The 23,437-nt window shown below is 54.7% G+C and overlaps 6 protein-coding genes across 6 annotated transcripts, besides 39 other annotated features; 2 read left to right on the forward strand and 4 right to left on the reverse strand.

Moving 5' to 3' along the window:
- Positions 1 to 511: 511 nt before the first annotated feature.
- Positions 512 to 559: a microsatellite.
- Positions 560 to 727: 168 nt separating this feature from the next.
- Positions 728 to 758: a microsatellite.
- Positions 759 to 958: 200 nt separating this feature from the next.
- Positions 959 to 980: a microsatellite.
- Positions 981 to 1,029: 49 nt separating this feature from the next.
- On the forward strand, positions 1,030 to 3,055 carry PVX_081265 (chromatin assembly factor 1 protein WD40 domain, putative; the record flags this gene model as incomplete). The annotated part of the gene is made up of 3 exons (XM_001613478.1): positions 1,030 to 1,226; positions 1,455 to 1,573; positions 1,700 to 3,055. Exon 3 carries the CDS (start codon positions 1,712 to 1,714, stop codon positions 3,053 to 3,055), a length of 1,344 nt encoding a protein of 447 aa, XP_001613528.1. The 5' UTR covers positions 1,030 to 1,226; positions 1,455 to 1,573; positions 1,700 to 1,711.
- Positions 1,267 to 1,291: a microsatellite.
- Positions 1,324 to 1,500: a microsatellite.
- Positions 2,467 to 2,488: a microsatellite.
- Positions 2,649 to 2,683: a microsatellite.
- An 822-nt stretch (positions 3,056 to 3,877) lies between the features above and the next one.
- Positions 3,878 to 9,663, reverse strand: PVX_081270 (phosphatidylinositol-4-phosphate 5-kinase, putative; the record flags this gene model as incomplete). The annotated part of the gene is made up of 7 exons (XM_001613479.1): positions 3,878 to 3,915; positions 4,036 to 4,085; positions 4,298 to 4,336; positions 4,480 to 4,559; positions 4,888 to 5,285; positions 5,594 to 5,726; positions 5,875 to 9,663. 7 exons carry the CDS (start codon positions 9,661 to 9,663, stop codon positions 3,878 to 3,880), a joined length of 4,527 nt encoding a protein of 1,508 aa, XP_001613529.1.
- Positions 4,179 to 4,356: a microsatellite.
- Positions 4,577 to 4,605: a microsatellite.
- Positions 7,240 to 7,261: a microsatellite.
- Positions 7,834 to 7,856: a microsatellite.
- Positions 8,086 to 8,228: a microsatellite.
- Positions 8,240 to 8,370: a microsatellite.
- Positions 9,431 to 9,453: a microsatellite.
- Positions 9,664 to 10,243: 580 nt separating the features above from the next.
- Positions 10,244 to 10,267: a microsatellite.
- Positions 10,268 to 11,019: 752 nt separating this feature from the next.
- Positions 11,020 to 11,098: a microsatellite.
- Positions 11,099 to 11,427: 329 nt separating this feature from the next.
- Positions 11,428 to 11,499: a microsatellite.
- Positions 11,488 to 16,293, reverse strand: PVX_081275 (bromodomain protein, putative; the record flags this gene model as incomplete). The annotated part of the gene is made up of 2 exons (XM_001613480.1): positions 11,488 to 11,571; positions 11,749 to 16,293. 2 exons carry the CDS (start codon positions 16,291 to 16,293, stop codon positions 11,488 to 11,490), a joined length of 4,629 nt encoding a protein of 1,542 aa, XP_001613530.1.
- Positions 12,029 to 12,193: a microsatellite.
- Positions 12,739 to 12,758: a microsatellite.
- Positions 12,926 to 13,049: a microsatellite.
- Positions 13,537 to 13,566: a microsatellite.
- Positions 14,029 to 14,068: a microsatellite.
- Positions 14,343 to 14,378: a microsatellite.
- Positions 14,456 to 14,749: a microsatellite.
- Positions 14,459 to 14,481: a microsatellite.
- Positions 14,698 to 14,728: a microsatellite.
- Positions 15,109 to 15,129: a microsatellite.
- Positions 15,371 to 15,405: a microsatellite.
- Positions 15,706 to 15,725: a microsatellite.
- Positions 16,289 to 16,338: a microsatellite.
- A 2,542-nt stretch (positions 16,339 to 18,880) lies between these two features.
- Positions 18,881 to 18,926: a microsatellite.
- Positions 18,927 to 19,077: 151 nt separating this feature from the next.
- Positions 19,078 to 19,102: a microsatellite.
- An 8-nt stretch (positions 19,103 to 19,110) lies between these two features.
- On the reverse strand, positions 19,111 to 19,527 carry PVX_081280 (human hepatopoietin-like protein, putative; the record flags this gene model as incomplete). The annotated part of the gene is made up of 1 exon (XM_001613481.1): positions 19,111 to 19,527. The coding sequence occupies one exon, from the start codon at positions 19,525 to 19,527 to the stop codon at positions 19,111 to 19,113; it is 417 nt and encodes a 138-aa protein (XP_001613531.1).
- Positions 19,150 to 19,172: a microsatellite.
- A 209-nt stretch (positions 19,528 to 19,736) lies between the features above and the next one.
- Positions 19,737 to 19,796: a microsatellite.
- Positions 19,797 to 19,978: 182 nt separating this feature from the next.
- PVX_081285 (selenocysteine-specific elongation factor selB homologue, putative) lies at positions 19,979 to 22,340 on the forward strand (the record flags this gene model as incomplete). Its single annotated transcript, XM_001613482.1, has 2 exons — positions 19,979 to 22,247; positions 22,318 to 22,340. 2 exons carry the CDS (start codon positions 19,979 to 19,981, stop codon positions 22,338 to 22,340), a joined length of 2,292 nt encoding a protein of 763 aa, XP_001613532.1.
- Positions 20,049 to 20,068: a microsatellite.
- Positions 21,268 to 21,324: a repeat region.
- Positions 21,494 to 21,524: a microsatellite.
- Positions 21,536 to 21,601: a microsatellite.
- Positions 22,341 to 22,414: 74 nt separating the features above from the next.
- Positions 22,415 to 23,119, reverse strand: PVX_081290 (hypothetical protein; the record flags this gene model as incomplete). Its single annotated transcript, XM_001613483.1, has 1 exon — positions 22,415 to 23,119. One exon carries the CDS (start codon positions 23,117 to 23,119, stop codon positions 22,415 to 22,417), a length of 705 nt encoding a protein of 234 aa, XP_001613533.1.
- Positions 22,714 to 22,737: a microsatellite.
- Positions 23,120 to 23,437: the final 318 nt, after the last annotated feature.

Genomic DNA, 23,437 nt, shown 5'->3' on the forward strand with positions numbered 1-23,437 from the left:
CTCGAAGAAAGCCTATAACCCCAATGAAGGGCGAAGCGGGGGGGAGCAAAAGCTGAGCGGGCGCGGGCGTAGCCACCAATTGAATTCGCACAGATGTGCAGTAGAAGAGACCTCCGCCTACATGCTTGTCTCCCCGAGAGGTGCGCAAAAGTATTTTTTTTTTTTTTTTTTTTTTTCCCCCACTATGTGACACTCCCCTGGGGGGAATCAAAACGGCAAGCGAAGGAACGCAGCGGGTGGGAGTTCTCGCGGAGGAAAGTCCCAAAGCAGGAAGGTCTGTCTTTAACGAATGGTTTGTTAGCTTTGGTGAGGAGTTCCCACATGCAGCGCTAAATGGCGGTACGCACTGCAAAGCGGTGTATCAGTGCATGTGCACACGGGGTCATGTAGGAGGGAGACCTTCGAATGTGCATTTTGCTTTCACGTTCTTTGGTACGCGTTTATTTCCTCCGCTTTCGCTTCGCTTCCTTTCGTATCTTTTTTTTTTTTTATAATCCCCGCCGCATTGACACGCTTGTAAGGGTATCTTCCTCCTCCTGTGCGATTAACAATTGGGCCCACGAAGAGCCACGTCGACGAACCCCCCCTCTCAACTCTTCTTTTATTTCCCCCGAGCCCGAACTCACTTTCTGCATGAAGAGACTCCGCCGCGCAACTCTCGAAAAACGATTCGCGTACACCCCTTCAGAGCATCTTAACATGTGCACGTGAATAATTCCCGTGCAGTCGCACCCACACAAGTGTACGCTTGCAAGCATCTACCCACGCCCCTGCGCATGTGTTGTTCTTTTCTGCCTCCGACAGGTCTTCCAAAAGGTACGGGTTCCCCCCGCGGCGCAGCCCCCTCCCCCTCACGCAATTGCGCACCTGCCAAGTGCATGCGCATCTGCCTAGTGCGTGCATATCCGCTTAGTGCGTGCGAATCCGCCTAGTGCACGCGAGGCAGCAAACGGGGGACTCCAGAGGGAGCGCAAAAAACGCGAGGTGGAGTGACCATTACCGATTGGCCATTTGCGACCAACCATTAGCGATTAAGAATTAAAAAAAAAAGAGAAAACCCAACCCATTATTCCACTGTTACTTCATCACCACCCCACGGAGCTGCTACGCAAACGTTTGCCCTTCCCCTCTTGGCACCTTTGACTCCACAAATACTTTCCCCCTGCGTGTTTCCTTTTCTTTCCTTTCCTCGCTAGATACTTCTACACCTGTTCAGCAGTAAGCCGGTAAGCAGCTGATAGCATCTGATGAGCAGCCAATATGCAGCCCCTACACAGCCCCTACACAGCCCCTGCACAGCCCCTGCACAGCCCCCGCGTGAAAAGGAAAAAACACGCGACCATCTTTCCGCCCATGCTGCAAATGCACGAGAGCCAGTTCGACAGAACGGTACCTACCCAGCCGAATGCTTCGCCATGTCAAATGTGTTATACTACCCCCCCCTCTTTTTGCAGTTTACCCCCACGAGCGGCTTTCAAATTACACGTTTTAACTCCCCCCCACAAGCGGCTTTCCCCCGAGTTGCGGCTGCCCGTCAGCTTTTGTGCCCACCATTTTTCGAAAGGAGAAATAGGTAGCCCTTGGAGGGTGGCGGCGCATAGCGGTGTAGCGGTGTAGCTGCGTAGCGGCGGAGTGCACACCTTGCTCCCCCGTTTGGGAATAACCCCCAGCTGACGCGTCGCTTCACCCCCCCATGTAGGTGTTGCCCAAAATGAGCTCGCAGAAGGAAAGCAAGAAGCGCAAGTCCGACGCGCTGGACCAGGCGTGCCTGGAGCTGAGCGAGGAGGTGGAGAACGCGGAGGAAGTCCCAAAGAAAAACGACGAAGTGGAGGAAGAGGACCTGGAGACGCAGTTCAGCAACTGGAAGGTGAACAGCGGGTTGCTCTACGACTTTGTCAGCAGAAAGGAGTTGGAGTGGCCCTCACTCTCCATCGATTTTGGAGACTACCACAACGAAAATGTAGAAGACAGCGTATTTAACCAAATAGTGTGCGTAGGAACACATACGTCTAATAAGGAGCTCAATTACCTTTACGTGTGTGAGGTCTTGTTCCCTCTGGAGCAGCTGCCACAAGAGAATTGCATTTATAAGACGAATCAAAATTATGAAGGGTTTGATTTCTGCCCAGATAAGAAAAAATTTACAATTCAATCGAAGATAGCACATGAAGGAGAAGTCAACAGAATAAAGTTCCTCCCTTTGGAAAAGAAAAATTTTGTGGTGACCAAGGCGATCGATGGGAACCTTCACCTATTTGATATTAACAAACACGAAATTGAAACAAGTGAAGATAAGATGAGTCCAGAAGTGTCCTTCATTGGGAATTCATCAGATGGGTTTGGCTTAGATTTTAATGCGGAAAAGAAATACGCCTTGACGTGTGGAAATGATGGAGTGCTTAACCTGTATGACTACACCGAAATGGATAGCAAAAAAGTGAGTCCCTTTTACAGCGTGAAATATAAGTCTCCTTTGAACGACGTGTGTGCCACGAACGATCCCAATTTGATCCTCTCATGTGCAGACAATGGCTACATCTTAATGTATGATATTCGGGTGAAAGGAGAAGAACCCGCGCAACAGGTTCTGGGTCAGCAGGTAGCTGTGAACTGCATCTCGCTCAACAAATTTACGGGCCACTTTGCATCTGGAAGTGAAAATGGGAAAATAAAAATTTGGGACATCAAAAGGTTCTCCGAACCTCAGCATATAATCCACGCGCATAAGGAGCCCATCATCCGACTGAACTTTTCCCCAAATGATTCTTCCATCCTGGGTTCTGCCAGCACTAGTCGGTTTATAAATATATACAATTTGACCAAAATTGGGGAAGAACTAGATGCCATTGACCTGTCCGATGGGCCCTCCGAGCTGATCTTTTCGCATGGAGGGCACACCCAACCTATCACGGATTTCAACTGGAACCACCACAAGCAGCTGAAGATGTTCATCGGCTCCACCGGCGAGGACAACACGCTGCAGTTCTGGCAGCTCAAGACGGAGCTCCTCGACGAGGCCAACACCGTCCCGACGTCCAACACCGACGTGGAGTGAGCGGCGGTGCAGCGGTGCAGCGGCGCGGTTTAGCGGTGTGGCGGTTTAGCGGTGTGGCGGTTTAGCGGCGGGGTGGCAGTTTAGCGGTGTGGCGGTTTAGCGGCGTGGCTTGCAGCGGACCCTCCACCACTTGGCAAACCCGCGAACGAGGTGCCACCTGTTGGCCTTTTTTTTTGAGGCGACCCATCCATTAGCGATCCATCCATGAGAGGGGGGCCCCCCACCTGCCTCGCAAACACCGCGTAGGTCCGTACCGTCCACCTTGTGCCCATCCGTGCGGTTCACCTCGCGCCCACCTCCACGAGGGATTTTCCTTCTTTTTTTTTTAACCCAGCGCACGGTTCCTTCGCGTCACCGAAAGGGGACTCCCCCACGGTGAGTGCGTGACTGTGAGCGCGTAACGGTGAGCGCACACTTAACGGATTAAACTGAGCAGTGCGTAGAGTGCAAAGAGACCTTCTTCATACGCGCGCCGCGGGGCCCACTCAGTCGCCATGCGGAAGCTAGGCGCGCGGTTTTTACCGCCAATGGGGAATTGGTCAAGTGGGTGAAAATTAACCAGAGGGGACCGCTTAACCAGCGAAGTTTCTCTTTCCTTTTCTCCCTCCCAGGGGTGCTAAGCAAAACGAAACGAAACATGCACAAAAAAAAAGGGGACGTGGGTAGCCTCCAAGGGGGTAGAAATAACCCGGGGAGGGACCCCCTCAAATGGGTTACCAAATTGCATACGGAATGAGCTTCCAACCGTTCGTTCCACCTCCCCATGTGCTAAGTTATATCTCCCCCCTTTCGCCTTCACAAAAAAAAAGAAAAAAAAAAGAACTACTCCATGTGCTTCTCTATAAAGGTCGCGAATCGTTCTGCGGGGGAGGGAAAGGAAAAGGCAGCGTTGGTTATGACGTCATCAGGCAGTAGGGCCAAACGCGGCGGTGGAGCAGAACGCTACGGCGGGGCAAAACGCTGCACGACGGCTTCCCTACCTGCATAGGCGTTGGGGTGGATGCAGGAAATGTTCTGGCGGTCGAATTTTCTGCAGGAGGGGGGGAAGGGGTGCATGCGCGGATGGCAAGGGGTGAATACGCGGGTTGGCAAGGGGTGCATGTGCTGATGGCAAGGGGTGAATACGCGGGTTGGCAAGGGGTGCATGTGCTGATGGCAGCGGGGTTGCTACACACGTGGATGGCAGCGCGTTTGCTCCCACACACTCGTGGGGGGTCCGCGTCTGCCGCTCCAGACACGTACTGTATTGTCCGCAGGGTGTGCTCGAATTTTTTCTTCAGCCTGAGGTGGTGATATGGGCAGTGGCATGTGGCTAGGGGCATGTGGGCACTGGCATGTGGGTAGGGGTACGACCCCCTATGCTGCCGGAGGGACGCTCCCTCGCCGCAGCTACGCCGACATCCCGCTATGCCACTCCTCCTTACGTCCACTTGGTGAAGATGTCGATGATCCCGAAGAAGAAGATTTTGTTCTTGTCGATGCTGATCATGCCTCCGTGGTCGCACTGGTGGGGGGAAGGGGGGGTAGCCACGATGGGGGGGTAGCCACGATGGGGGGGTAACCGTAATGGAAGTGAAGCCATGATGGAAGTGCAGCCATGATGGGGGTGTAACCGTAATGGAAGTGAAGCCATGATGGAAGTGCAGCCATGATGGGGGTGTAACCGTAATGGAAGTGAAGCCATGATGGAAGTGCAGCCATAATGGAAGTGAAGCCATGATGGAAGTACGACCGCTTAGCACTGGCATATCCACTCCGGGGTAGTCGTCACCACACGGTGAAACGTAAGAGGGAAAACTACCCCACCCGCAAGGCACTCAACGGGCGTATACCTGGTGGAAGGGCCGAGCCGCAATACACTTGCCATCCTCGTCAAACACATGGCGAACCTCATTGGTGCGACTGGCATTCCAGCTGACCAAGTCCCGAGACAAATCTTTGTAATGGATCCCAAAAAGGAGGGAATAATCCAGGAGGTAATTTTCTTTTAAAAAATCTGCATCTGCCTTGATGACTTGGAGCAACTTCTGCTTGTTCTTCTCTCCGACGTTGATTCTGTCGCCCAGCTCGTCGATGTCTACGTCCTTGAGGGCGATGGTGTGGTCTTCCCGCTTCGCCGGGGGCACCGTGCGCCCCACCAGGCTCCCCTTGATGTCGTACCGCCTGTGGATTTCCACGGCCGAGGAGAAGAAGTTGTTCATCACGATGAAGTAGATCTTCTTCGAGCTTCCTGAGGGGGGGCGGTTTAGGGTTGAGCGGTAGCGTTTGAGCGGTGACACTTAAGCGGTAACGGTTTAGGGTTTGAGCGGTGACACTTAAGCGGTAACGGTTTAGGGTTTGAGCGGTGACACTTAAGCGGCATCGTTTTAGAGGTAACAGTTGGGGGGTTGCCACTCCCAACCGCTGCCGCCACTTCCAACCGCTGCCGCCACTCCCAACCGCTGCCGCCACTCCCAACCGCTGCCGCCACTCCCAACCGCTGCCGCCACTTCCAACCGCTCCGCCACTTCCAACTGCCGCACTCCCCGTGGGACTTACTTGCCGAGCCGCTCTTATACTTGATGCAGTGGATTCCGTAGAGGCGGGTGAGCAGGGAGTCCGGGTTGCTCCTGATGTGGCTGTAGTACTTGGGCAGCAGGGCTTTGGACAGGTTGTGGATGTTCTTGCAGACCTGCGGGGGGGGAGCGATTGGCGGTTAATCGGTTAATTGGCTAGATGGTTGACGGCTGCCAAGCTGCGCCGCTTAACAGCTGCACAGTAACGCGGCTGGGGTCGCCCCCTGCGCCGCTTCCGCCGCGCCGCCCCGGGAACGCCCTTACCGTCTTGATGATGTACTTCCCGTTGCTCGTGAAGTAGAAGAGCGAACCGCTCTTTCCCTCCGAGAGTAGCTCACTCAGAGTGGAGAGGTTCCCCAAGACCATGTTGCTTATCACTTGCTCAGGCCCAACAGAGGAAATATATTCCTTCGATCTAATTCCATACAGGCTCCGAATCTGCTTGAAGATCACCGGGGCGTAGTTTTTAAAAACTACCCTATGCTGTGCATTCGATGTAGGTAGTTCTAGAAGGTCCTTGTGCTTAAACAAATTAATAATGTTACTAGTGTTATAGACTTTAATAGCCGATAGGCGAATCCCAATCATCATGTTCATCACTAGATCCCACCTCTCATGCCCAAAGTAAACAGCCAATATCTTCTGCAGGTTCCTTTTCTTCTTCTTCTTCTGCCTCAATGAGACAGATAACTTCCCTCTCCTGGTTAGCTTATGGTAGTAATTAGACTTGTTAATGTAAATCTTCCTATCGTTGTTGGTTCCTTTGGAGTAGGTCGCGAGGAGGTGACTCGTGTGGCTTAGGAGCACACTCACCTCGTTTATGCTGCCCAGCCGACTGCTGTCCTCGAGGGAGTCATACGAAGACGAACACTTGTGCGAAATGGTTATGGTGTGCAGAAAGTACTTTACGATTTGGGTCACCAGCAGAACGTTGTAGTAGATGGTTGCTCGCAAATTTTTGGAGCTCATTTGGGACTCGTTGCTGGGTTCGTCTCTGTGGGGGCGACCACATGGGTCTGCCTGGCCTGCCTGATCTGTCTGCAACGCTCCACTTTGCTGCCCCGCCTCACCATGCCGCTTCGACGGGCCACCCTCCTGGGAGTCGCCCCCCACGTGGTACTTAAACACATGGAAGAAGAAGAAGAAGATGCGGTTGTAGTCGCCGCCCCCATCGCGCTCCTTGCTCAGGTAGTCCTCCGTGGCCACCACGATGTTCCCCAAGTGGTACAGCACCTGCTCCTTCGTCAGGTTTTCGTTCACCATGACGTAGTGGCACTTGCTCGTGGGGATGTAAAACTTCTTCCTGATGACGTCGCTGCTGAATTCGAGCAGCGCCCTGGGCTGCCCGCCATCCCTGGGGGCGCACTTCCCTCCCTTGGCCCGGCTCCCGCGCGGGGGCTCTTCACAGCAGGGGTGCTTCACCGCATGAGCATCCACCGCCCGATTGTCCACCGCATGGCTAGCCACCGCCCTACCATCGCTGCTACTCATCATGAGGCCATTGTGGCTGTGCGAAATGGGGCACCTGGAATGCTCCAAAAATTCCTTGTACTCAAAATATTTCTTGTAGAGATAATTGGCATTCTCTACCCGGGCAGCCGCCTCTCCTGCTGCCATTGCTGCCTCGGTGGCTGAGGCAGCTGCCACCTCTGCATCCTCTTGACTAGCGTTCCTCTCGCTTCTACCCCCATCATGTTTATCACCTCCCTTAGCTTCACATTTACTCTCTATGAGTGTTGTCCCTCCATCGGGGTGATTTCCCTGTACACTACCTACACTGTCGTCTTCCCCCATATCTTCATAAGCACTACTACTCCCCCCCCCTGCCTCGTTATATTGGGCATGCTTCCCCCCTTCCATCTCTCTCTCTAGTTCCTCCTTCCCATCCGAATAGGTATCCAAATCTAGCAGATAGCCCTCCTCCTGCTCCTCCGCAAATTTGCGATAGCCCTTTACATACTCGTTGTACTCCTCCACGTACATTTTGTTTTCTTTTTGTTTTTCAAATTTAAGAATGGCCTTCAATATTTCGCACTCGTGTTTCCCTGCACTATGGGGAATATCATTTGAGGGGTCGTCGTTCGCCGGGCCCTCCTGTTCGTTGGAATCGCGGCTGTCTCGCCTCTCCGTCACTGTGCATTTGTAGGGGGGGTTAGCAGTGGGGGACCCGCCTACGAGCCCCTTGACCGTACCGCTAACCATGCCGCTGGAGCGCCCCCGGCGCAGACTCACCACCTCCACATCTGAGTGGTCGTCCCAGACGCGGGAGCTGCCCTCCGACGGCTGGTAGTTCGCCCGGCTGCCCTCCGACGGCTGGTAATTCGCCCGGCTGCCCTCCGACGGCTGGTAATTCGCCCGGCTGCCCTCCGACGGCTGGTAATTCGCCCGGCTGCCGTCCCCCCTCCCGCTCTCCACCAGCATCACGCTGTTGTGAAAACTGGACGATTGACACGACTGCTGGTACGAGTCGTTTCCTTCACTGCAGCTGGGTTTTCTCGACGCGTCCTCAACGCCACGCTTCGCGGAGTCGCTTCCCTCCGTCATCATCATGGGAGAGTCACTTGGAGTGACCCCCCTGTCTGCATCTCTAACTGCCCTATTTCGATTGCTCTTCCTATTACGGTCATTGCTGCTCCCCTTTTTTGGAAAATCCTCCTCATCCGCTGCTTCTTCATCCCTCCCTCGGGGTGAGGGTGAAGCCCCCACGCCGGCAGTGGCACAGGAGCGACTCCTTCTAGACCCATCGCCACTGCGAGGCACATTCAAATAATTGCCTTTTCCAATTAACCCTTTTCCTTGGCTGCGGAGGGTAGACTCGAACAGGCCGTCTCGCTTGGCGGGCGGCTCTCCTTCTGCTGCGATGCTTGACTGGATGACGATGCTCTTTAGGGGCGCGCAACTGCCTCTATTGTTGTTGCCGCTGCTGCTGAGTGGGGGGCGGACGGGGCTGCTCCCCTGGGGGGTCTTCTTCGATTGGTCTGCCAGGTTCCGATTATGAGCCTCCCCCGGATCGGCGCTCCCGCCCGTCCCGCCGCTGTACCCGCCACTATACCCCCCGCTGGTCCCCCCCTCGACGCCGCTTTTCTTCTTCCTGCCTCGGGAGAAGAGCGACGACGCGGAGCCCTTGCCGAGGGAAAGCCGCGTATTGGTAGACACGGAAAAAGACTTCACTCGGTGATTAGAACCCAGTCGCCGGGAAAACTCTCCCCCTACGAACCCACTGTTGTTGCTCAGTCGACTCCTTCCAGATTTGATCTTCTTCCTTCTCTCAAATTCGCTATTTATAAACGCATCTGCCACTTTGTTGTGGATGCCAAGGAGCCTTAAAAACTCGTTGCACTTCACTGCCTTCCGGTAGCACTTGAGGTTCATCCGGTACTTGCCATCGTCGCACAGCATGCTCAGCGACTTGAAAGTGTAGCTTATTTGGCTCAGCTGTATCTTCTCCTCCGTCCCCAGCAGCTGCTTCTTAATATCATTTATGCTCAGCACGATCTCTTTGAACTGCTCGTAGGAGATGTAGTCCGAGTAGTCCCTGATGGCGGGGCGGTTGGCTGGGCGGTCAGCAGGGCGGTTAGCAGCGCGGTTAGCAGCGCGATTAGTTGAGTGGTCAGCAGGGCGGTTAGCAGCGCGATTAGTTGAGTGGTCAGCAGCGCGGTCAACCGCTTCATCCGCTTCATCCGCTTCATCCGCTTCCCCGCTCGCAGCACTCCCCCCCGCGTGCACAATGCGGTAGGAGAGCTTCACCTTCTCCCGCTTCGTCCCCTTGAGCATCGTGTTGATGGCCACACAGAATTCATAGAAATCAAGGTACCCATCATCATTCGTGTCAAAGGCCTTAAAAATGCTACTGTACAGGTAGGCGTTTTTGATGGTTCCCAGGATGCCTAAGCTCTTTTCAAAATTTTTGTAGTCCAGCCTCCCCTTGTTACTAATGGAGTTAAATCGTTTGTGAATCACCGCTATTTCCTCATCGCTCAGGTGAGTGATTTCTTTTATTTCTTTCTTCAAATTCCAGTGCAACGCGTTGCGCACATGTGCGCTTGTGCACATCATTTGTATGAACAAGTCAGGCGAATTTTGGTCTTCTGAATGGGCAGCTCCCAAACGGGAAGGGGCACCCCTAAAACGAAACAAAACCAATCGTGTGGGGCTACGTCAAATGAAGGACACCTGCCCCTGCGAAGTGAGGAAGCGTCTCTTCCTTGGGGGGACTCCTCCAGTCAGGGCCCAAAAAAAGCTAATTAAAATCGATGAAACACGGAAAAAAAAAAAAAAAAAAAAAAAAAAAACTAAATAGGGCACACTGAACACCGGTGGCGGACAAATCAATCGGCTTTACGTTCAACTTCGCCCGTGGGGGGAGGGACCCACCTCTCTTCTGTTCCTTCCGAGGTGGCTGCCTCGTCAGGGGGGGATTCAAATGGTGGATGTGTCACGAGTGGCGTCTTCACGACGAGTTACAATGCAGAGAGGGGGAAAAAAGAACAAACGGGTGGCCAAGCGGGTAACCAAGTGGGTGACCATACAGGTGACACTCTGCAACGAAGGGGGTCCACGGCAGGTCGCTCCGTCCGCTCCCACGGCTCCGCAGCTGACGCACGTGGGTGGAAGGATGCCTACGGGGGAGGCGGCACTGTGAAGGGCAAACTGTGAGTAGCAATTGGTGAAACACAAACTGGCGGCACAATCCGCGCCGAAGAGCTGAGACTCGCGCCGGGCTGTTTGGGAAGGCCGCGCGTCGAGGGAAGCAAACAAAAAACGCGTCGGCAAGTGAGGGAAAAACGGCAAATCGGGGAATCGCGAAATGGGCGAAGCGCAACGAAATAAAACGCGGGCGAACAACTCCCTCACGCATTCGGTTAGTTATTCCTTTGTTTGTTTAGTCGCACGATCGGGTGTTTTTTTTTCTTTTTTTTTCTTTTATCTTTTCTTTTATCTTTTCTTTTTTTTTTTCCTTTTACAATATGATGTAGTTTAAAATTCGCCTAAGTGCGCATTGGTTCCCTCGCGAGAAAAGGAAGAGAAGTTTTACGCGTCGTGCATTCCTTTCTCCTTCACTACCCGGGTGTGGCTTTTAAAAAAAAAAAAAGAAGGGGGGGGGAGGGAATCTTCCTCCGAGGCGTTGCATCCCGTTGGCACATGTTGGCAAAGCATTGTTCGGCTGTTCAGCCATGCTAGGTATTGCGTCGCTTTGCTTTCACTTCGCTGTGTTGGAGCTTTTATTTTTTTCGCGCTCATCTTTTTGGCCTGTTTTGCCCTTCCTTTTGCCCAACGAAAGATCAGCAACAGGACGCACGTCCTTCATCAGAAAAAAAAAAAAAAAAAAAAAAAAGAAAAAAAAAACAGCCACGGCTTTCCCCTGAGGGGGAAGCTCCCATCCTGGCCGCGCCACTTCGCGCTACAATTGTGCAGACCGCCCCTGCAGTTGGCACGCCGCCAGCAGTTGCCCACCCCCGAACGTTTAAAATGCAAAATTTGGGGGGAGTCCCTCCAGTTGTCCCTACGAACAGCTCAACACCCAACAGGCGGGAAGCGGCCTGTCCGATGGAATTCACTACAGGCGTGTGTCTCTGGAGGACAGCGTGAGAGCTGAGACAAATGGAAAGTGACTGCCCAACTGAGGTGACCAAAACGATTGGTGTTGTTTCCCCGAAAGGGAGGAAAAAAAAAAAAAAAAAAAAAATTACACAAAAGGGAGGCTATAAAACAAATGACAAGCAAACGCGCGAATGGCGGTTGGGTCTTCCTCTTCTCCCTCCCCACGGTGTGACTCACGGGGAAGGGGGAAAACGCACGCATGTATGGGTGTGAGTTTGCCTGTACGTTTGCTTGCACCCTTGCTTGTTCCTCTGCGGGTGACCGCTGGGCTGAGTCTCACAGGACCTTCCTCTTCAAAATGGCTATGGTGGTGACGTGTGTCACATCGTCCTTCTCCAGCCTCATCAGCACGTCGACGTCCTGCGGGGGGGGGCAGTGTATTGTATGGATGTGTTTGGAGTGGGAGAGGTGGTACGAAGAACGCGGCGAGTGGGAGGTGGTATGAGCAACCCCCTAAGTGCAAGGTGCCCCTCACAACGCGCCTGCCTGCGCAGCTGCTTACGTCCACGCGGCACTCACCCGTATGTAGAGGCGAACCCTGGGGAGGATCCGCGACAGCTCGCTCGCGGCCTCGTGCAGCCCCGCAGGCGAATTCAGCCGCGCGAAGTAATCACTTAGCACTTGAACCAGCGAGCGACCCGTCCCAGCCATCCGGTTACACAAAAGGAATTTCAAGTGATCATTCCGTTTGCACTTATTCATAACGTCGATGGTGATGAGTTGAAGACAGTCCTCCTCAAACAGGGGGACATTCCTTCGCTCCATTTTTAGGGCCACGTCCAGCTTCTCCCTCGAGCGAAATACAAAGGAGAAGCCAAAGTCAATGTGCTGCCTGTACACATGCCCTTCGTTCACTTGGAAGAAGGAGCTGTCCTCCAGGGGGCAGTAACCCATTTGGAGGTTCATCACCAGGGTGTTTCTCCTCAGTGGTCTGCTCACCTGCCTCCTCACCACTGCTCTGTGTGACTTCTCCCCCTTTTTTTTTTTTTTTTTTCTCTTTTCTTTTATCCCTTGGGGGGGCCCCGCAGCGTTGTTGGCTAGCTGGCCTATCCCGTGCAGGGGGGGCTCACCATCAGTTTCCTCCGCAGCGCGTTCCTCGGTTTGGCATCCCTCCGCTGGGCATTTCTCGATTAGACTTTCCACCCCTGTGTGCTCGTTTCCTTTGTGGGTAATCCCCCCCTCCATCACGCTCCCTTCATGGGCTCCTCCACCGCCTCCACCCCACGACGCGTCCGTTTCGTCTCCCCCCCAGGGGCTCTCCTCGAACCCTTTGCAGACGGCTCTCTGGGCCTGCTTCTTCCCGCCCCCCGCTCGCACGCGGAAGGCTATTTTGCTCGCCTTGGGGGGGGCCTCCTCCGCGTTCCCTCCGCTTAGGTCTTCCCCCTTCGGGGTCACTCCGCTTAGGTCTTCCTCCTTCGGGGTCACTCCTCCGATGCGTTCCTCCTTCGGGATCATTCCGCTTAGGTCTCCCTCCTTCGTTTCCTCTCCCCTCTCGTCCCCCCCCTCCGCCATGAAATCCCCCAAGCTCTGCACCACACTGCGGTAGTAAAAGCAGTCGGCCAGAAACACATTCCGAGCGCACTTCACCACGCAGCTCCTTTTCCCCTCCAAATAACTTTCAAATACATCTTCATCAAAAAAAATGGAGTCATTTATTCTTCGCTTTCTTCTTCTGAAGGGCTTCAATGAGGGTTCTTTCGGGGCTCGTCCTTCGCGGGGTTTCCCCTTCTGCTGGTGGCTCCACGTGCGGGGGTCCTTCAGCAACGTTTTGGAGCTTTCGTCTTGCGGGTTGTCCCTCGCGGGGCTGTCTCCTCCGACTTCCGCAGGCTTCTCCGACTGCTTCTCCTCCTCCGACGGCTTCTCCTCCTCCGCGAGCTGCTCCAGCTTCCCCCCCTCCTGGCGACGCTCCCTCAGCGCAGCCTGGTACTCCTCCCTGAACACGTAAAACGGCAGGCTCCGCTTATTAAGCTTCTTAAACCTGTGGAGGTTCACCTCTCGCGGGCTCGACACCTTCGCTTGGCTCTTCTCGTTCAGGGCCCTCCAGTTTATGCCCCGCATGTGGCACAGCTGCTCAAAGCTCACTCGGTTCGCCAGCAGGTACTCCACCCACAGCGAGTAGATGCTGCTGAACTTTTTCTTCTTCTTCGCCATGCCTTTGAAGAATTCGGCGTAGCTCGCCGGGTTGAGGGGTGTGGTAGGAGCGGTAGGAGTGGTAGAAGCGGTAGGAGCGGTGGGCGGCTCCTTCACCGCTTGACTGGGCTCCCCCGCCGCCTTACCCCCCCGCTCGTAGGCCTGCAGAATCCTCCCCTTCCACTTCCTCCACAGATTGGAAGACCTCTCCTGCCCCCTCTTCGCCGCCTCTATGATGTACTGGTTCTGTAGGGTATCCGGGTTGAACTCAAAGCAATTTTGAAAAATCAATTTTAAGTCCCTGTAGAATTCAGACGGGTTCTGGTAGACCCCCTGGGTCAGGTTCCTAGAAACAGTCGTGTAGTCCATGGGCTTTTTTATTTTCCGCTTATATTCGCTCTTAATATGTTCATTTAGATTTTTGTCCTCCAGCACTGGGGTGGTGAAGTAGAAGGCCGTGCTGCTGTCTCTGGTCAGGCTCTGCAGCACGTGGTCCCTGATTAGCCTCTTCCACTCCTCCGTCGGCGCTTCCGCCGCGGCTGCGTTGGCTGCTACGTCCGCATCTACGCTGGCTTCTACTCCGGCTGCCACTCCCGCTGCTACGCTGGCTTCTCCCCCCGCTATACCCTTCTCGGGCGAAGTGGCACCGCTAACCCTCAAGCTTGCCACCCCACTCCGGTTATCCTCGCCCCCCTTGCCCGCCGCCGCACCCTCGTCCAGGGAGAAGCTCCCCAGGCGCAGCCGAACCCTGAAGGGCGTGTGGCTCCCCTCCGCGGGCTTCTTCCCCCCGAGGGGGCTACTCGCTTCCACGCTAACGGACGACGAGCTTCGCCTCACATGCGCGTGGTCATGGTCATGGTCGTGGTCAGCTCTGTCGCCAGCAGGGTGAGCCTCCCCCAACCGCTGTTCCTTCAGCGGTTGCTCCTCTAACTGCTTCTCCTCTAACTGCTTCCCCTCCAACTGCTCCTCTGACCGCTTCCCCCCCAACAGCAGCTGCGCCAAGGACTTGTCCTCCTGCTCACGCAGCTCCTTCTGCGCGGAGGAGAATTTTTTGGCCTCCTTTGTGCCTTTCATGGAGAGGAGCAACTTGTAGAACTCCCCCTCGTAGGTCTTCCACGTGCTGCATCTAAGTTGATACAGGTTCTGTTTTTCCTTTGGGTTCTGCTCCGTTTCTATGGCTAGTTTGATTCGGTCAAATATGATTAGCATGTCTCGATGGAAGTCCTCTTCTCCTTCGTAGAAATCAAAATGCAGTTTGTTGTAAATCACGTCCAGGTTCACTCTCTGCAAGAAGGGCCAGTTTCTAATTTGTTCCGCTTTTGCATCTGTGGGTTCTTTTCCCTTTTCGGTGGTGGCTCCTCTGGTGAGATCTCCCCCCGGTGGGGTAGTTGCCCCCCCCGACTCGTCTCCTCCAAAGTGAATCCCATACTGCTCGTCCTGATCCCCAATGAGCTGAAACACCTGCTTCTTCTTCATCACGTCCAGAATTTGGGATAGCCTCCTTTTGATGCTCCGGTTGATGGTGGGCTTCGCTCCCCCTTGCTTCGCCCCTCCGATGGCGGACACTCCCGCATCTAACTGTTCACTCCATTCGACGGTGCTACTCCTGTTGCTGCTGCACCTGGCTCTACTACTTTCCAGTTCTTCTGAATCCATATTTTTAATAAAATGGCTAGCTGGGACGGGTTCGTCTTCCGCTCCGCCCCTCCGATTCCCCTTCCCCCTCCACTTGCCCTTTCCCTGCGGGGAGGCATTCTCACTGGTGGGTGGCACGGTTTGTGGGATTTTCTCATTTGCCGCGTCGGCTGCGGTGTCCGCTGCGGGGTCGCTTGTCTTGCCTGCCGTCTTGCCGCCTCCCTTGCCGCCCCCCTTTCCGACTGACGCGTCTCCTTTCACTTTCACTTTGATGGGGAGGGCTGCCCCTTTGGCTCTCTTCGTTTGTGAAGCGCCTTTCCTCTGGTCTCCGGGGCTTCCCACGTCGGGGGAGCCCTTGCCTGGAGAGCCTCCACCTGTAGAGCCTTTACCAGGGGAGCCCTTTCCTGAAGATCCCTTTCCTGGGGAACCCTTACCAGGAGAGCCCTTACCTGGGGAGCCCTTACCTGGAGGGCCTTTATCTGGAGGGTCTTTACCTGGGGGGACTTTACCTGGGGGGACTTTACCTGGGGGGGCTTTACCAGGGGAGCCCTTCCCGGCAGCCTTCCCCTTCGCACTGCCTCCTTTCCTACTTCTGCCGCAACCCCCCCCTTGGTCCTCCCTCTTAACAGAATCGTTTTGTTTGGATCCCTCTTTTGATTTCCCTCTCCTTAGCGAGTGGTCCTCCTCCCCCCCTTCTTCCTCCTTCACCCCTTTGATGCCACCTCCAGAGGTGCCTCCTGTGATCTCCTTTCCCTTCCTGCTTCTGCTAGTTGAGCCGTTCCCCCCGTCATTTTCAATCGTACCGCTACTCTGTTTCCTTAATAGCATCCCCCCTCCCTTCACATTCCTTTCACTCCTCTTATTGCTCAGCGAGGTAACATCTGTGCACTCACTTTCTGCATCTACCGTGGTGATGGGGTTCGTCTCTTCTAGTGACTTCTTCCCCTTCGTGGCTTCCACCCGGTTGGAGGCATCCTTCCCTGTCTTGCTCCCCTTCTTGGGGAGTTCCTCTGCTTCGTTTGTTTCATTTGAGATGTCCTGCTCGGTGCCCTCTTCCCGTTCGCCTCCCTCTACCTCCCCTTTCACACGCTTTCCCCCTGCGGGTCCTTTAACCTCCTTTTTATTTTGGTCCCCCTGGGAGGTCTTCTTCCCCTTCTCTTCCTTTGCCTTTCCTCCACCAGCTCCTTTCTTTGCATCCCCTTTCGCCTTCCCCCCCCCCTTCGTTTTGGGCTCCTCCTTCGCTGTGCTCTTGTTCCCCCCCCGGGGTCCTTCCTTCGGGGGGTCTCCTCTGATTCGTAAGCTGCGCCTCGTCTCCATGCCCTCCGAGGAGTATCTTCTGGGGGGAAGCCTACCAATAAGGGAAATCTACCTATAACCAAACCGTCAACTTCTTTCGCGCCGTCCCCTTTCACCTGAACAGGCAAGGCGAAACGTAATTATATGCGAATTTCCACCCCTTTGCAATTACCTCAGAGTAATATCCCTACTTCCCCCACGTGCAGACACTTGGCCGATTGCAAAAGGGGGTATCACCAAAGGGAGGAGTGCATTAAAAGTCCCCCAAGTGCGTCTACCCTCTGTGGATCTTCAAATACAGGGAAGTCTTCACAGCGTGGCGCACGTGGAGGCACCTCCCCCGTGGTTGCCGTGTGCAGAGTGGCTCAACAGAGTGGGGGGTCCAAAGTGAGTCTCTCACCTTCGGTGGTTTTCTCGCCGGGGGTTGGCTCAGCACCCCCCACGATCTGCTTCTCCTGTTGCGCCTGCAAGATGGGTCCAGCTCACCGCATGGTAGTGCCTCTCCCCCTTTTAGTTGCTGCCCATTGGGGAAATTAACAAAACAGCTGTTTTGCAATTTATGCAATTTGGCTAGCTGCAAAAAAAAAGTCTTTTTTTTTTTTTTTTTTTTATGTCAACCGAAACATGTACGTTTCTCCTCTTTAAATGTATCTCCCCAAAGGGCCACGAAGTTTCAGTCCCCCTTTTACCACAGTTTGGGGAAGTCAACCCGGAGTGGCATTTTTTTTTTGGTTTGCCCGCCCTGTTCACCACTTCGGCGGCTGCGTGCGGCCAGTTTTGCGCCGCCCTTAGCATGCAAGAGTGCACGTATGTATATATAGTAGTATGTATGTAGTGTATATGTAGTACTTATGCATGTATTTTTTTCTTTTTTTTTTCCCGGCAATTTCGCCATCCCGCAGCGCACGCCTCGTTCGATTTAAACGTTGCGCTTCCCCCGTTGGTAAACCGTTTGGCGTAGCATATAGCAAGTGGGTTTTATTTAAATTTTACGCCATTTCCCCCCTTTTTGTGCCTTTTTTTTTCCCCCTTTTTGTGCCTTTTCTGTGGCTTTCCTTTTTTCCCCCCCATGGGATGCGGCAAGCAACCAGCTGATCGCGGAGACAACTCTCGAAGCTGCTCCTCTGTTCCTTTCCCCTGCCCCCCCCAGCTGTGCCCACCATGGCGGAGGTGACCTTCTGCGAAGAGTGCAACAACATCTTATATGCACGCAGTGACCGGAAAAACAAAAAGCTCCTCTACGTATGCCGCAGCTGCGAGTACATTTCGCACAAGCCCAACGAGCAGCAGAACATCGTCGCCAGGATTAATTACAATTACAATAGGAAGTCAGTGTCGAAGAGCGGTACAGCGGCGGTGCGGCGGGGGTGCGGCGGGGGTGCGGCGGCTGACCTGCCGCTCCCTCACTTCTTCACCGCTCCCTCACTTCTTCACCGCTTCCCCCTTCACCGCTTCCTCCTTCACCGCTCCCTCACTTCTTCACCGCTTCCTCCTTCACCGCTTCCCCCTTCACCGCTTCCTCCTTCACCGCTTCCTCCTTCACCGCTTCCTCCTTCACCGCTTCCCTTTCAGAGAGGACGTGTACATCCACCCCGAAACGAAGAACGACCCCGCCCTGGGGCGCGTGCGCGAATGGATTTGCAAAAACTGCGGGAACAACGAGGCCGTCTTTTTGCAGCTCCCAGAGAGAATCACCTACAATCCCATGGCACTCATTTACGTATGCACAGGGAAGAACTGCCACTATTGGGAAAAGGAGATTCAATTTACGAATGATGAGGAGGACCCCTTGCATAGAAGTGGGCGCTCTTCGGAAGCTTCCCATGTGGAGAGTCAGCACCCCTCTGTAAAACAGGAGGCGGGCGACACGCAAGATGCTACCACTGGGCAAGGACAAAAACGGAGTAGAAAAAAACTGAGGAGAGTCGTCGGGGATGATGATGATAGTGATGAGCAGGATGGGGAAGAACAGGAGGGGGATGGGCCCCACGGAGACGGCCTCAACGACCACGAGGAGAAGGAGGAGGACAAGCTGAAGAAGGAGCTGCAGGAGCTGATCAACGCCGAGGAGAAGGGGCAGCTGCAGCTGCAGCCGGGCGACCAGCACAGCGGGGCGGGCGACTTCGCCGACGAAAATGAAAGCGACGTCGAGGATTACTTCTGAGGGGGGGGAGAAGCGGCGAGGAGAGAAGCGAGGAGCGGAGAGAAGTGGAAAGAAGCTGCGATGTTCCCTCGTTGCAAGTCGCTTAACGGCAAGCCGCTTAACCGCAAGTCGCCTCGCCCCCCGCCGCGCCTTTTTTTTGTCCCCTCAGAGAGGCCCCCACGTGGTAACGGTTCTCCCCGTTGTGCGGAGGAAAAAAAAAAAATTAGAAAACAAATTTGGAGAAAAGTTGGAAGAAAAATTAGGAGAAAAATTATAAGACAAATTAGGAAACAATTTGGAGAAATCAAAAGGGATCCATCCCCAGGGGGGAATACGGATCGGCTGAACAGGCCACGTCGACGGAGCGGATTGCCCCCCCTGGTGGAAGCTCCTCCGAGGTGACCCGCCCCAATAACCGATTGGCGGGTTAGCGGTTAGCGGTTAGCGGTTAGCGGTTAGCGGCTCGACAGCTGTACCGTTGCATGGTTGAGCGGCTCGACAGCTGTACCGTTGCATGGTTGAGCGGCTCGACAGCTGTACCGCTGCTTGGTTTGGCGGCCCCTCTCTGCGCGAGACGCACCCGGATTAGCGCTAACTCGCCAACCCATCCGTTTGTTTTTGCTTTAAAAAAAAAAAAAAAAAAAAAAAAAAAAAACGATCCATGGTACTCTCAGCGGTACACCCCGCTCTGCCACTCACTCGGCGGCCCTATACCTCTCGATGATCTCTTGGATGTCCCCACAAGGAAAGAGGTCCTTCCCTAAATCCTCATTCACCCTGTTGTGTAAATTAAAAATAAACGTTGACATCTCCCTCCTACCTTCACAATTAATTCCTTCACTTTTTAAATGCCCCAAGAGGTCCAGCTTACAGATGTAGCAAGGGTATAAATTGGCAAAGGCGTCGAAAAAGTGAAAATGCTTTTTCTTCTCCTCCTCCGTTGGTTTGCTCGGGTAATTCGCAGCCATGGTGTGCAGCACTAGCCACGACGCTCTTCCTATTTCCTCCCGATCGGGTGGGTGTACCTTTCCACTCTTCCCACTGTTGCTTCCATGGCTGTTTGGCTTTGCTCTCTCACCGCACGCGTGCTCGTAGCACTTTTCGATCTCCATTTGGTTGTTACTGTGTGGGGGGGGAGGGCCAGCAGGCTCATCGGTAGCGGCTCTCTTGGCTTTCACTCCTTCGCTGCTCTGCTACTGCTCTGCTGCTGCTCTGTTGCTTCTCTACCACTGCTCTGTTGCTTCTCTACCACTGCTCTGTTGCTTCTCTACCACTTTGCTGCTTTTTTTTTTTTTTTCCCGCGCGTGCACCGGGTGGAGCAGAAGCGGCTGTTCCCCCTCGCTGCGGCACCTCCAACTTAGTGACTGCCAAAACGGGGAAGCTCCACCCACGCAGGGTTAAGCGGTTAGCGGTTAAGCGGTTAAGCGGCTAAGAGGACCCAACACCTTCTGCCGGTCACGTTGAGCATGCTCACCCGTTGGTGTGAAGTGGTGGAGTGTTTTACTTTACTTTATTTTATCTTTTTTTTTTTTTTCTTCTTTTTTCTTCCACTCGCGCCCCCCCATGATCAACGTAAACGTGGGCGTGCTGGGGCACGTGGACTCGGGGAAGACGAGCCTCTGCAGGTGCCTCAGTGAGGTGCTGAGCACCTGCGCCCTGGATAAGCACCGGCAGAGCCAGGAGAAGGGCATCACCATCGACCTGGGCTTCTCCTCCTTTTACCTGCGCAGGGGGGGGAGCAGCAGTGGAACGACCAGCAGTGGGGGGAACAGAAGTGGGTCGATCAGCAGTGGGGAGGCTGGAAGTGGGGAGATTCTCGATGGGGAAGCTCGCGATGGAAAATCTCCCCATGGCAAATCTCGCGATGGCGACGCCGCTGATGCCGCCCCCGCTAATGGCCACCCCGCTAATGGCCACCCCCCCGCGGAAGAAACGCTGCAAGTGTGCCTCGTGGACTGCCCCGGGCACCACTCCCTCCTCAACTGCATAATCATGGGCGCGGAGATAACAGACGTGATTCTCCTGCTCATAGACATCACCAAAGGGATTCAAAAGCAAACCGTGGAGTGCCTCGTGCTGTGCGAGGTCCTCCAGAGAGACGTGGTAGTCGTTCTGAACAAAGTTGACCTGGTCCCCCCCGAGCAGAGGGAGAAACGGGTCAGCCTGATGAAGGCCAAAATGGAGATGGTGTTTCGGAGCAAGCCCGGCTTGAGGGCCCTCAAGTGCTACGTCGTGGGGCTCTCCGCCGACTCGAAGGGCGGCGCGCCACAGGAGGGGGAGCAGCAGGAGCGGGAGCGGCAGGAGGGGGAGCGGCAGGAGCGGCGGTTACAACCAGGGACGGAGTTACAGCCAGGGACGGAGTTACAGCCAGGGACGCAGCCACCGCCGCGGATGCAACTACCCCATCGCGCCGGCGGGGTGGGCGCCTCCCCCCCGAGAAGCGAAAACGTAGAGCAACTGATCAGCCTCCTGAGGGAGGTCATCCGGGTGCCCGCGCGGAGGGGCCAAAGCGCACACGGTGGGGATGGAGAAGTGGGGGGAGAAAGCGGCGGAGAAAGCGGCGGAGAAGACGATGGCGAAAACGGCCCCGTCAACCGCACCGGCCGCTTAAACCGCTTAAACCGCCCCCCCCGGCGAGACGAATTTTACTTCCTCTACGACCACACGTTCGACATCAGGGGGAAAGGCAGAGTGTACACGGGCACAGTGATCCGGGGGACCATCAGAAGGAACTGCAGCGTCTCCATACTGCCGATGAAAGAAAAGGGAAGAGTTAAAGAAATCCAAAGCTTTAAAAAAAAAGTTGACGAGGGAATCAAAGGGAATAGGTTGTCTCTCCTTATCTGTAACGACCACACAAAGAACACGGGGAAGAAAATCGAGAGGGGGGTTATCGTCTCGGAACCTACCAGCATCTGTCACTTCTCCCTGTTCATATGCCGAGTGAAGTCCATTCAATACTTCGGCCGGTGTGTTAACAACGCAGAGCTACTTTCCTGCGTAATTGGATTTGCCACTTCCCCGTGTTATGGGTATTTTTTTCGGCCTGTTAGGAAGCCCACTGGGGGGGAGGCCTCCCAAGGGGAAACACCTCTGCAGCCGCCACACAGGAAGAGGGGGGAAAGGCGATTCGATCCGCGCGGGGATTACCTCTTCGTTAGGCAGCTCGGATTCGAACGGGGGGAAGCGGCATCACAGGGGGGTCTCACATCAGGGGGGGGCCTCAATTCGGAGGAGAATCCCAACCCGGAGAGAGGAAGCCAAAACCGCCCCCGCGACGATGACACCTTCTTCCTAGCCATCCTGAAGAAGAAAGTCTACGGCTACGAAGGGGAGAAATGCATTTTCATAAAAAACGACGACAATTTAAACTGCAGGATTTGCCTGCATGGGACCATCAAGGAGATCATAGACGATGGCTATCCCCATCCAGACGCCCCCTTCATCATAGGAAAGAAACCAACTCTCAGTCACTTCCCCCGTTTTGATAGCTTCAAATTGTTGATTGAAAAGCAGAAGGTGGGGCAGATCGAACGCCTACAGGAGGATAACCACTCCCTTATTTGCAAAAATATGTTTAACTCCTCCAGTCAAGTTGCTCCCTACATGGGGAGAGAGGTTTGCCTCGTCGATGCAGATGGTAGAAAGGATCTAAGGGATGCCCACGTTAGGCACGTCGGCGTTATAGCCGCTCCGTTTGCGAAGAGTGGCAAGTTCATCGCCCGCTTTGAGGATGACCTTTCCCCTCTACGGGAAAGCTGCAGGTCCTTCCTCCTGGTGCTCAGGTACTGCAAGGACGCCCTCACCAAGAGGAAGGTCTTCCTGTGGGGTGGTTCTCTCAGGGGGGAAGCTTCTTCTGTGGGGCGGACTCCACTGCGCACGTTTGCCGCTTGACCAAACAGTTGACAAAGAGAAAAAGAGGTAGCAGCGCGGGAGCAACCCAAATCTACACACCGCTGCGCCGGGGGAGACAAAATAATTTTGCGCAAGCTCGCCGGCCTAGCAGAGAACCCGCACTCCGCTTCCACCCCTCCCAGCTGCTCCCCCCCTGAGGGCGCCGTTTTGGAAGCTCCCCCGCGCCACCCCCGCTTGCGCCACCCTGTCTTCCAAAGCGAGTGCTTCACTTACGGCCTCGCGTACCTTTCTACCCCTCGACAGCTCCTCCTGCATGTAACTCAAATTCGCCTCAAACTGATTCTTCAGAATAACTGCTTGGGAGACAAGCGCTTCCATCTGAGCGTGCTCAAACTCTTTGCCTACATTCTCTAGGGAGTAGACGTGCACCTGTTCGTTCGGCGGGGACCTCCTCAGCTGGGTGTCGTAGAGCGCTCTCCAGATGGTTTCCTCTTCGACTGGCCCTTTGGACTTCACCTGCAGGAAGGAGGCGGGCGCGTCGCCACCAGCGGCGCGTCTATCGCTACCCCCGCCGCGTCTATCACTTCCCCCGCTGCTATCACCGCCATCACCGCCGTTTGCGCAACCCCCCACTTGGGCGAAAATCCTCTGCGAGTTGTCCAGCCGCTCGTAGAACCCCCGCTCCGCCCCCCGCGCCTCCTCGAACACCTGGAGCAGATTCAGGGCCAGCCGCTTCTCCGCCGAGCCCAAGGTAGCCAAGTCATATGCCACTGCGCGCGTTCTGGCGAGGAGCGACAAACAAGCGGAGCCGCACAGAAGAAGGAGGAGGCCTCTTCGGAGGAGCTTCATCCTGTCCCTGATCGGTTTGGGCGGCGGGGTGTCTCTTCGTGTGTCACTGCGGGTGTGTAGGGGGGCTACCGAGTGGATGCCTTCCCAACTAAGTGAGGATTTCTTTTTTTTTCCCCCTTTTGGTGCCTTCTTCCAGTGCTGATTCACCACCCCTGCGAGGCAAAATTGACAGGGGGGACAAAACAAAAGGAGTGCAACGCCGCATCCACGGTGTGTTCTGTTAAGGGATGCATTCACTGCGAGTTGTGCTTAGCGTGGGGCTAGGTCAAAACGGACAAAAAAAAAAAAAAAAAAAAAAAAAAAAAAAAAAAAAAAAGG

The sequence above is a fragment of the Plasmodium vivax genome, chromosome 2 (assembly GCF_000002415.2).
Source record: "Plasmodium vivax chromosome 2, whole genome shotgun sequence".
In the NCBI taxonomy this organism is placed as follows: domain Eukaryota; phylum Apicomplexa; class Aconoidasida; order Haemosporida; family Plasmodiidae; genus Plasmodium; species Plasmodium vivax.